Raw genomic sequence first — 12105 nt, forward strand, 5'->3', positions numbered from 1 at the left:
GCCCCACAGGCACCACTTCCCCTTTTGCACCTCCGACTGGCCACCTCAGCCAGATCACCTTGTTTCTGCTCCCTTATTTGTTGTTTTTTGGTTTTTTGTGTGTGGGTTTTTTTGTTTGTTTTTGGGGTTTTTTTTCTGTTCTCCCTTATTTTATTCTTTGACTGAATGAATCTCAGCTGTGAGCCCAGACCTTGTGAGTGGACCCACTCACAAGGCAGAGATGACTGGGCAGGAGCAGACCCCAGCAGGATGAGCAGCCAACCCCACTTTGCAAGATCTCTCCTCTGCAGCTGGTCCCATCCTCACAGCAAGCTTTTCATCTACCTAAAAGGTCTGAGCAACCTAAAATGTTTCTGGCAGCCCGACACGATATAATATCTGTATTGTACAATGCTTGAAGCTCCATCGCTGTAACAACTGGCACTGAATCTCACCTACCTCCAGGAAACGTGGGCATGCTATCAGCTGAACTTTACCAGCAAGCAACCCAGGCACAGGAACATGCCTGACATTGCTCAAGTAGGAAAAGAAGTATCCCAAAAGTCTAAGACCCCCATTACCTGTCTGTCCTCCCACTCTGTGTGTTCAAGCATAGCTCTGGGCGCAGAGACACCCCCATTCTACCATCAGCTCTGCACTGGTGATGTCCTTTGGATGTCACAGCATTTTACCAACTCCCTCTATGCAAGGGGGACAGGAGCCCTGACCTGCCAGGAGGACAGGGAGTGGGGAAGCAGCTCTCTGAAACATCTTGAGGTCCTTGCATGGAGGGCACCACCTGCATAACAGCATTATTGCTGGGCATTTGTGGGGGAAAGGCTCTCTGGGGTGGACGCTGCCTCTGTAATAGGTCTCTCCCCCTCTCCCTCCCTGCTATGAAAGCTGAATCGGGGCAGTGTGTGCACAGTGAAGTCCCCATCTCCAGAGTGGCGGGGGATTTCCTCCTGCACCAGGCTCTGTTGCTCTTGGCTCAGCTCCACCTTTTCAAACACAAGTGAGGTACTGTGAGGTTAGCCTGGCGAGGGCTCCGGCGGAAAGCCGAGTGTTGGCCTGCGAAGCCAGTTGGCTGCCAGCTTTGTGGGATGGGGAGAAGGAGGTCACCACCGGCTTGGGGCAGAGCACAGGAGGGGAGAGCACGTCCTTCCCAAAAACCATGTACCGCTAGAAAAGGGCTGTTCTTACTTAAATCCTGAGCCTCTGCCGAGTGTGAGAGGCAGGAGGCTCCACTGCCTGCCTGGCATCCTTCAGCAAAGAAGCTCGGCCATCACAGGAGTCTGAAAACTGCCCCATCACTGACCCCAAAGTCCAAGCTCTGAGGTCCAGGTGCTGGATGAGACACAAGCCTGTTGAAAGGGGGCGGTGAGAAGCCCTTAGAGAGATCCCTGTGGTTTTGGGGGGAGCTAAACTGGATATCCTGTCTATGATTCACCCAGGTCATATGCAGAGCAAGGATGGTTTATGCTATTAGCTTATAACCACACTTAAGAAAAGCACAGCCACGTACTGCAATTCAGCTCTTCCACCTCCTCGGACATAGACATGAGTAGCTTCACGTTAGCCTCAGCAGCGGGGCCATCTGCCTTACTCCAAGCATTTAATGTTCATGCTGACTTCAGGAGGGGTTTTCAGGTGAAAGCACAATTTCAGCACAGACACACAGGGTTGAAAAACCTGGCCTTTAAACTGTCCTTTCATGAGCTCTGACACAAGAGGTAAGAGAGTGGCATTTCTCTCCTAAAGTTGTTTTCTCTTCACTGTGATTTTTTCTGATGGTAGGACACAGGCTCTTGGGATCTCATGGAGCCAGTGGGATGAAACACAGCTTTGCTTAAAACAGGGATTTCAGCTCCTGGCCAGGCTGAGGCAAAGCTGCCTGGGCTGCTCCCTGCAGGCTCCAGCTGCTTCGCGCTTGGCCCTGCTGGCAGCTCACCACATGTTTTGGAAAATGGACCATTTTGCCCTTTGCTTCTGACAAGTCAAGCCTGGGTGACTTCCCCCCACCCAGCCTGAAGCGCAGCACGGTGCGCCCTCCATGGGAGATGCATGGGGTGAGCCACGCTGCCTGGCCTCTGGCCAGGCTGACAGTGCACATGGCCGGGAAGACGAGTCGATGGGAGCGTGCCCAGATATTGGCAGTCCAACGCTGGGGTGCCGTAAGGTGCAGGTTTTGTCATAGGTGTTTGAAAACAATGCTATTTACAATGATACACCTTGTAGACACAGAAATTGCTTAGGGATGTGAGAGTTTGAGGACAGGAGGATGGCTTGGGGCTTGTTACCTGTTCTCGCAGCTTTGTGTTGGACTCTTCTGTAGACACAATTGTCCCTTTCCCTCCTCCTCGTGCACAGCTCACGCTGTAATCAGCATCTAGTCCCTGCCTGTGCCCATTCAACAACACAACACCCAACCCCCTTTGCATCATCAGTCAGGTCTGCACAAATGTGGGTCACCTTAGCACGTGTCAGCATGAACCTGCACCTTGAGACCTCATCAAGAGAAGAGCCTCTTCTGTCCCTACCTGTCCTCTCCAAAGACTGATATCTGCCTGGAGGGGAGGGTGCTGCGGCTGAGGGATGGCACGAGTGGATCAGCCGTTACCGATCAACCAGAACTCTGCAACACATCTTCTCTGGTGGCAAGTACAGCCCCACTCTGCCAGCTAAAAAGATGCCAGACTCCTCTTGTTCAAATTCCTGACCCTATCATCCCCACAAACCCAAACAACCTTCTCTTCCCCCCTTGCTGTTGTCCATAGCTCTCAAGGGTGCAAGGACAGAGTTCAAGAAAAGGAGAGGCTGTTGGATGACCCTCCATCCCTCTTTGTGCCTGGCTGCATTTTCCTCCAGTCAGCCCCGGTATCTCTCCAGATCTAAACACAGCCTCTGGACTAAATTATCCCAGTACAAGTGCTGCTGGGCCATTGCTTGCCCTTGACTTGCTGCCCTCTGAAGTGGGAAGGTAGTCTAATGCCAGATCCCTTCCGAGCCAGCAGCATCCAGCTCACCCTTCAGTGCTTTTGTGAACACCAGTAAATTGTCTAGGACTTCAGCAGAGTTCCTGTATCTAAACAAAGGGCTAACGAGGGAACCAAGAGTTTATGCAGCTCTGATTTTTGGCTGTGAGATAGAAGCGTTAGACTCTATGATATAATGAGTCAGATTCTCATTTCTGTTAATAACCCATGGCACTGTTCTGGCAGCGCAATTTAGCAATAAATCAAATGTGAATTCATTTGGAAAATCCTCCATGCTGCCAGAATACTGCTAAGAGGTGGGGCCATAGCATAAATATGAATCAGTCTTTTTCTACATGTTACCCCTCCAAGGGAGCCATCGTGCTAACAGGGTATGTTTGGTCCATCCCTCCATCTGGCAGGTCATGAAATGTGCTTTGTGAGCCAGAAATATCAGAAAATCACAGAAAATAAGGATGGAAGTCCTTAGTCTATTCCCAGTGCTGGAAGAGCTAACGAATCATACCTGGAGTATTTTTGAGAGGCATTTGTCTGGTCTCTTCTTAAAGATCTCCAACGATGTAGGGGCCACGTATTCTCCAGGCAATCTGGTCTAGAGCTCAACTATCCTTACCACTAACACCTACCATTAAGCTTTTGTGCTGATATTTAAGACCATGATGTCTAGTCCTAGCTGTTAGGACATGCAAAAATTAATTGTTCCCACTCTCTTTGCACCAGCTTTGCTGTTTTTGAGGAATGCCATCTTGTCCCATCTTGATGTTCTCTTTTTCACATTGAAAAATTATTATTTCCGTTTTCCCCCCACAAGTCATATTTTTAGCTCCTGAAATCTGGACAGAAGTGACTGGGATCCCCAGGGATGTATCTGCAGTTGTAAGGATCTGAATGCGCTTTTGACATTCCCGGTTGTGCTGTGAAATTCCTGCCCTCCTGCACTTCTTTCTCACTAGCACATGCGAAATGTATCTTTTGCTGTTGCTGTTGCAAGTGGAGGGGAGAGTTCTGTAATGGTCTAGAGCCTGGATTATCCCATTCCAATTAAAATCAACGGAAAAATGCCTACTGACTTTGGCAGAAACTGGACTACAAGCAAAACACAGATCAGGAACCCCTACAGATGTAATGAAGGGATGTGGCCTTCACCCTCAGCTGACTTTTGATGCCAGTGTGCAATATTCCAGCTAGACACCAACCCCATGCCTTTCCCACCACCACGGACCCATCTGCTGGGACCCAAACTGTGTTGCACTTCTACAGCAAAGATCAAACACGCTGCAATCAGCTGTGCTTTATGGGCACCTCTAGTTGTTAGTATTGCCCTTTGCCAGGGAAAATACAGAGACTCACCAGTCCGTTGCAGTTGCTGATGGCGACCTTTGAGTTCAGGTACTGATCCTGCAAGTGGCCCGCATAGTGGCAGTCTTCGTGGAAATCATGTTGCCAGTCCACGCCATCTCGCTTCCAGTATTCGACAGTGAAGTGCTCAGCCAGCAGGTTCGAGTGCAGTGTCAGGTTGAGGAGGAACTGGGTTCGGTGGGCAGAGACTTTGTAGAAAACCTGCTGCTCAGATGGCTCGTAGGGCAAAGAGTCCAGACTGCGCCGAGGACGTTGCTTCAGCTGACTTCTCACATCAAAGGTGAGGAAGTCCCCATTTTGGTCCACTTGGATGGGGAACGCAATTTCATAGTGATCGAGGCTGGAGAGGAATTCCTCTGGGGAGGGAAAGCAAACACAGGAGGAATGACATTCTGCAAAGAGTCAGTCAAACACCCAGTGACTTCAGTGCGGAGCTGGCTGCACCTGAGCATAACTGAGCCACAGCCAGCACGAGGCGAAGGGTCCTGACACGGAGGGTCTGCTCTGTCCAGGCCGCAGGATCCATGGGGTATTCCCAAAGGCCTTCAGCCTACAGAGCCTTGGGGTATCAATAGGCCTTGAGCCTATGGAGCATAATCTTCTTCCTCTGAAGGTGATGGAGAGAAACAGACTGGTCCAAGGGGCCATTCACAGGACACCCAAATTCTGGCTCTGAACCTGGACTATCTCCCATCTCCCCATCTCGACTGGGCAGAGGGACTCCAGGTTGTGCAGAGTCACACTCTCTGTGGTTTGGAGGGTTATTTTAACCTCGATCCTTTCCGTAACAAAGCTAGCAATAAGGTCTCTTCAAAATGAGCCAGATCATTCTGGGTGAATGATCTTGGGGTGAAAAATGTCTCAGGAGAAGACAGGCTTGCTAAGGAGCTGTGGGGTTCTTCAGAACATCTACAGCTGCCACGAGGACCTGCTAACTCTGCTTTAATAACTCGCATAATAACAGCACCATACCAGCCTCCCCAATCACAGCTGCATTAGTGTGTTAGGTACTGGGCATCCTCTTAGGAGGCACAATGACAATGTCCTTGCAATACCAATCTTACAAGCAAAATAAGAAAGAGGGTAACCAGATTTCCCCAGCTGTGCTGAAAAGGCAGCAAGAAAAGAAGTCAGACAGCCCAGTTCCCCAGCCAGGTCTCTATCTATGACACCATCCTGCCTTCCCAGCTCACCAGCTTGGTGCTCTTTATCATATCAGCCTGGCTTAGCACCTTCTCTTGGGGCACTTGAGTTTCTGAGCCTGTCTCGTACCACTTAGGGAATGTGCTCTGACAAGGTCACTGTCCAAAACATCTGCCTGCACTCACACGGTAACACAACACTTCTGGCTGTCAAAGAAATTGGCACTCTGCAACTTTTATAGAAATGTCTCATTTTCTGAGCAAAATGTCACAGGGACTGCCAGACTGGATCTGACTGGAGGTGCAGCTGTCTCTGAGAGCCCTTGGTACCAGAGGCTTCACTGGAAGGTGTAAAAAATCATGCACTGGGCAGGATAGCATCCCCCATCACAGTGTGTTTTTCTGAACCTCTCATGGCTGGACATTTGCTCATGGAGTGGGAGAGGATTTGCCCTCTTTCACTCTGGAATATTCTTACTGTGATTTCTGCACCCTGCTGTTTGTAGTTGTTTCCTAAGCAAATGGGAGAGGCCAGGCTACTTCAGGGTGGCTGCATTACGCCTGGCTCCGCAGCACCCATCTTCAAAGCCTTCCCAGCCATCATAAATTTGGACTCCAAATTACACTCTTACCACATGGCAGCACTGGAAAATTTCCTTTTCCTCTAGTGTGTTTTCCAGTGTGGGAGCCTGACAGAGTGGTTTCCTTGGCCACCAGTAATGGGGCAGTCCTTCCCACCAGCTGGGTTTAGGAGTTAGCTCCCATCCTTCCAAACCATAAGCACTCCTGGCACCTCTCCCTTGCCTTGACAAGCCAGAAATAATTATTAGTGTTTTAACTTCCTGTGCTCCAGCTTCTCCTGCATCACACTGCCTCGCGTGCGATGCAGCCAGGCAAACAAGAGTGACTATTTGCACTTAAGCAATGACCTCAGGCTTGGAAAAATTTGCTATCAGAAGCATCTTGTTTTTCTTTTTCCCTCTCTGCAGTCCACATGGGCTTGCAAAATAGTGACTCGGAAGGAGGTTGGCGGACACAGTGGCTAGAAACAGCCTGGGACCCTGGGCTGCGGTCTCTGAGCCTGACCTGCAAGGTATGTCCAGGAAGAAAAAACATGTCCAGAGCCTGGGGGTGAGGTTGCATGTTCTCTACAGCAAAACCCCTGCTTTTGCTGTAGTGCCTGTCACTGCGCATCCTCACAGGGATGTCACTCTGGAAACTGAGGCACAGGAAGAAAGACCTGAGTGCCCTGCATCACATGAATATTTTAGGAAGTGATGCTTTAGAGTGGGGGTGCCACAAACAGGAAAAAAATAACTGACTTTCAACACAAGGAAGAAGCCAGTGTCCTCGTCCAGTGTTAGAGCTGGCTCCTTCCCTCCTCTAAAAATGTAAAATATTAGATTAGGCTCTGAGAGATTAGAACCTCTGTTACTCCCTAACCCTGTGTATTCCACTCAACATCACAGATGTTCTGTTATACCCTCATTTGCTCATCTCTGCCTTGGCCATGCTCCCTGTATTACAGACCATACTGGGTGCTCCCCACAGCAAGAGCAGCACTGTTTGCCCCTTCCTTCCTCCCTTCCATAAAAGCCATCAGTGTTCCCGCTGACCTCTTGGCCACTTCACGTTGTATTAATAGATCTTGGCCTGAAATGTGCAGTACTGCACCCGCTGTATCAGAAGGGTTTGCACTGGTGATAAGCAGCCTGGTGTTTCCAGGGAGCTGTCAAACTGCTTCAGAAGAGACACTATAAAAAGCCTTTCTCCAGGAAAACCTGCCTGTGGCTGTGCGAGACACTGGGCACCCTTGGGGGATCACAGACCTCCCAGGACAGGACAAGGGAGAAAGCTGGGAAGCAGGAAGGATGGGGTGTGTGGAGAGGCACCTCGCTGCCCCATTTTTGGTGGAAAGGGAGTACACATCTGCAGGGGCAGGGATGGCAGAGGAAGAGAAAAAGGGCACAGGGGAGGTAGATGGCTAAGCTGAACAAAAGGAAGAGAGGGAAGGTGAAAGTGGAGGAGGGAGGATTTTGTTCCCTCCTTGCATGCTTACCATTGCTTCTCTAATTTTAGAGTTGCTTAAAGGATGAAAAGGAAGCAGATGTTTGCTCTGGTCTTGTCACCAGAGCAAAGAGGAGCCCCAGCTGCAGCCCAGCCAGGATTCCTAAGGGATGGCTGTGGAAAACGCTATGTGATCCCACAGCTTCAGGCTGCTCTGGCTTTGTGTCAGTCTCACTACATCCTCCAAGGGTCCATCAGCTTACATGCGAGCCGGGAGCAGTGAGATTAGCCTCACCTAACGTTCTAGAAAACGGAGAACGCCTAATCTGTCACTATGGTTAAACTAAGGCACTTGCAGAAAATTTCCTTTTGATTAAAAACCACCCAGCAATGGTGGGCATGTGCTGAATCCTTGGACAGTTGTTTCAGCTCCTGTTCTCTGCACTGTTAAAAACTGCAGCCTGAGTCTACACATTACATCTGAATCTTGTTACATCTCTGCTGGCTTGAAGAGGCCTTCAATGCTGGGCTGCTATTTCCCACAAAGATAACTACAGCTTATGACTATGATACCTTAATCTTTTTCCTGCATAAAATAAATACACTGATCTGGAGTCGTGCACATGGGGCATGTGAATCCTGTTCCACTGCTAACTGGAATGAGTCACTTGGTCAAAATCAGTGGCTTGTTGAAAATGCTGACCTTTATTCTCTGTGCCTCCAACTGCTAAGAGGAGATAACAGTGTTTTACCCTCTTGAAAGGGTGCTGTGAGGATTATGTACTTACTATCTCAGCAGCGTGGTGGAGGGAAGTGTTGAGTAACATCAATAGCCTGACGCCAACCATTTCAGAGGCAAGGAGCCTAAAAAAAGCGCTCTGACAGCAAGAGGGGCCCATGGGGCAGCCTGCCTCTCAGGACTGGACAGGGACTGGGGAGGGGACAGGCTGCAATCCCTGGCTTGGTGCTCCCATAGTACCATGCTCCCAGCAACATCACGGCCTGAGACTCACCCCCCAAACCCGCTCAGGGGAAGCCAGTGTCTAGGAGAGCACAAATGCATTAACTGTCATTTAGGTGAGCCCTCAGGTTTAGACCGAGGTGTATTAGCAAACAGCATGGGGACTCGTGAGCGAGGGAGGATCCAAGCTGCTGTGAGTCGGGATGGAGGCAATCTGGCAGTGAAGTCCTCATCAGAGCGTCGCTGCACTGCGAACGCGGTGCTGCAGATGGAGAGAGGTGTGAACTGATGGACGCGGGAAGCCCAGAACAGTCACCCCAGGCCTTGCCAGAGGCTTTGGCAAAAAGGAACAGAAACTGTGTTTGTTTCAGATCCCAGAAAATCTGCCTGTGTAACCTCACACGTTGCACAGCACGCAGCCCTGCGTCTGACTGCCTTCCTTTCACCCAGCACAAGCTGCAGTACGGCCATGCCCCACGTTTAGCAATGAGACGGTGGTCAGACCCAGGACAGTGCATGGCTTTCGGTTGCCTTTTTTCCTCTTCCCAGTTGTGCCTCACAAGACAACCCACAGCCATCGTAACTACAGCCCGATGGCATTGCGCTACTCAACAGCCCGGGTACATCGCCGACCGTGGTCCTACTGCAGTTAATCTGGGCACACGTGGTATTTCAGAATTATGGCTGCGTAAGTATGCTGCTGAGGTTTTAACACCTTGCACAGATGAATGTCTAACTTCAGAGCCCTTTTTTTTACCTCTGGTGCCTGATGGGAGTGTTCACATTGCCTCTTAAAAAATTGCACGGATAGAGCACAGGCAGGTAATACAGGGTAGTTAAACTGCTTAATACTGATGCTGTATTTGTACTCTAGGCTGGGTACAAGGCAGTCCACCTCACTTTCCAGTCCCTTCACTCCTAACCTAGAATAAAATCATGTACAAAGGCACTAATTTACGTACAAGAGACCCACATTCTACTCTCCTTGCAATCACTCGCATGTGTGGCTCCGTATTTAAACACAAACCATCAGAAATACACAGACATACAAGACAGATACAAAGTGCTCATGCCTGAGCAGGTTTGAGCATTCACTAATGGTAGCGCTTACAGAAACCTGTGTGCACAAACTAAAACTGCTCCTCCAGCAGCACGCATCTGTCCAGACTCGGCTGTATTTGTATTCTCCAGCAGAGACCTCCATCCCTGCACGCGCAGAGGATGGCTCACAAGCGCATCAGCTGGCTGCACACACAAACCCTCCTCGTAACAAAGCATCTATTCATCCGAGGATGCGCCACCCCACCCGAGTGGAAGGGGAGCTTCCGCTATTGCTACCACATCCCCTTTGCTTTCTAAGCCCATATGTGACTATCATCTTACACAGATCCTACTGCTCTGAGTCATGAAAAAAGTCAAGGAACTTAACGTCTGAGAGCAAAACCCATCCTTCCCTTGGAGGTCAATGGAAAACACCTGCAAATTCAACAGGAGGAGCTCTGCTGCAGTACCGCAAGCGGAGTTCGGGGTGTCTCCACCTACTCCCCAGCACAACATCACCTTAATACCTCCCCCGGGGCCAGCATTAGGGTTTCTGCCAGCAGAGGTGGGTGGATCCAGCTCCCCTCCCCACGGTGATCCCTACCTTGTGACTGGAACGTGTAACCAGGAAAGTTGCACACAGCTGTGGTGAAGATGACAGTCCACGTGAGAAGCCTCCAAGCTATTGCCATGGTTAGCAATGCTTGTCTCAGTGCAGGGAGTGTTGTGCCAGCTGAAAGGGCGCTGTCCCAACATGTCTCTCCCTCGGCCACTGCTTATGTAAAGACAGGAGTCCTCAGTCCCTCCGCAGGCATCCTCGGCCACTCTGTGCTCTGCCCAAAGCAGCAAGGCCAACGGTGACTTTGCAGCGTGCTGTGCCCAGGCCGGCGCAGCGGGCTCAGCATAGGCTAATTCGAGCTGCGGGCTCTCGGTGGCATTGCCCCTGTGGAGGAGAGAGTGGGGATGAGGGAACGGGAGAGACGGGCAGAGGGGAACCAAAGGATGGAGAAGGACATGAGGGAGAAAACAGTGTGCAGGGTGAATGAGGAAAGCCTGATCTTAGAGAAAGGAAGCGCGAGATGGAAAGAAAGAAAAAGGAAGGGGAGAAAAGGATGGGAAGCGAATGCAAATGCAATTAACCACATCAGTTCACAGCACTAGAAAACTGCGTTATCCTGCACCTGGGTGCTCTCCCAGGGGCGAACTCTGCTCCCAGCGCAGCCCCTGCACCGCTCAGACAGCAGCACTAAAGGTCTGGTATATACCTTGTACTGGAGGAAAGGAACTTGGAATAAATGGGAACCCTTTGTCCTGCTGCGATGCCCACGAGGAAGTGCGGACCGAACAGTGACCTGGTCTCAGTTACCTGATCTCTTAATGGAAAGCCTGAAATAAAAGTATTAGCAGGGTGGTATGAGCAGTAAACTAGAAATCCTCTCTACTCCAGCTCCCCTGGCTTTAAAATACACTTTAATGACTATCGCTGCACTGAGAGAAGCGCACTTGCTCTTGGAGTGTGTTGGCTAAAACTAAAAAAGTGATTGAAAACAAAGGAGCCATTCAGTGAACTCACCCTTACCCTCAGCTCTATCCACAAATGGATCGTGGGATCCCAATTGTATTTATTATTTAAAATGATTTGCTAATTGCTTCAGTGAAAGATTTTTGGCTTGCAGATAATTTCCACTCAGTCTGAGGCAATTATACAAAACTCACATAGTGCTGAAGAGTTGCATAAAGCCTGTGGTTTTTGTTTCTATCCAGCAATTAGATGATGTACACAACAAATATGGCACATACCTAACTACCATCTGGAGAATCCCAAATATCTGAACAGCAACGCTCTGCTCGAGAGCAGCCCCGCAGCAAAATGCAAGCGTTCCTGCAAAGGCGACAGACAAATACACACTTCAGTCTGACTTCAGACCGGCGATGCAGCAACAACTTGCACAGCAGCAGAGGGTGCTGGAGCACAGCAGGGAAAGGCAGGACAGACTCCTGAGCTGCTGGGAAGATGAGGATTGGCCAGAGACTGGAGGACCTTGCTCTTTGCAAAGGTGTCAATAGTCATGGCTGGTGTGTGGTCCTCATCCCAGTAAGGAAACACTTGGAATAATGTCATTAACCCTTGCCTCGCTCTGCTCTTGTGTGTTTTAAATAGGAAGGACTAAATACTGCCTAAAGCGCAGGGCAGGAGGGCCCGGTTCCTCCTTAGGTCTGCCACGCTCCCCTTAACCTCGTGTCCCCAGGAGGGTCTGCAGTTTATTTCTACTTCTCTTTTCCCATCTTTACCATGTAGTTAATGTTATTTGCACTGCAGGGGCTTGGAATAACACCCATAAGCAAGGACTACGTAGGTGAGTTACAACAAGGAATTGGAGAGATGATTTCTGCTGCAATAATTAATCTAAATCAGTTAATGATTTTTCCCTATGAGACAGAAATGCTGGAAGGATTAACTGTGTGTCTTTTAAATCACAATTTGGAGTTTTATATTTTAAATGTTAAGACTTTTAACTGTTCATATACAGTTAAAAATGGCCAATGGCCATTAGTGAGGCCTTGGCATGGTGTCCCCAGTCACATCTGGTGCCATTTGCCAGGCTGGTTTCTGCAAAGC

At 49.7% G+C, this 12105-nt stretch overlaps 1 protein-coding gene across 4 annotated transcripts in view; it reads right to left on the reverse strand.

Moving 5' to 3' along the window:
• Window positions 1-12105, reverse strand: part of ADAMTS10 (ADAM metallopeptidase with thrombospondin type 1 motif 10) — an 82445-nt gene that overhangs the window by 41222 nt on the left and 29118 nt on the right. For all 4 annotated transcript variants that reach the window (XM_064469387.1, XM_064469388.1, XM_064469389.1 and 1 more), the window contains exons 2-3: window positions 10090-10428; window positions 4326-4690 (exon numbers count right to left, since the gene is read on the reverse strand). In XM_064469387.1, coding sequence (XP_064325457.1) covers window positions 4326-4690; window positions 10090-10177 — 453 coding nt within the window. In that variant the 5' untranslated portion in view covers window positions 10178-10428. The remainder of the gene's footprint in view (window positions 1-4325; window positions 4691-10089; window positions 10429-12105) is intronic.

This window comes from Phalacrocorax carbo, chromosome 19, assembly GCF_963921805.1.
Source record: "Phalacrocorax carbo chromosome 19, bPhaCar2.1, whole genome shotgun sequence".
In the NCBI taxonomy this organism is placed as follows: domain Eukaryota; kingdom Metazoa; phylum Chordata; class Aves; order Suliformes; family Phalacrocoracidae; genus Phalacrocorax; species Phalacrocorax carbo.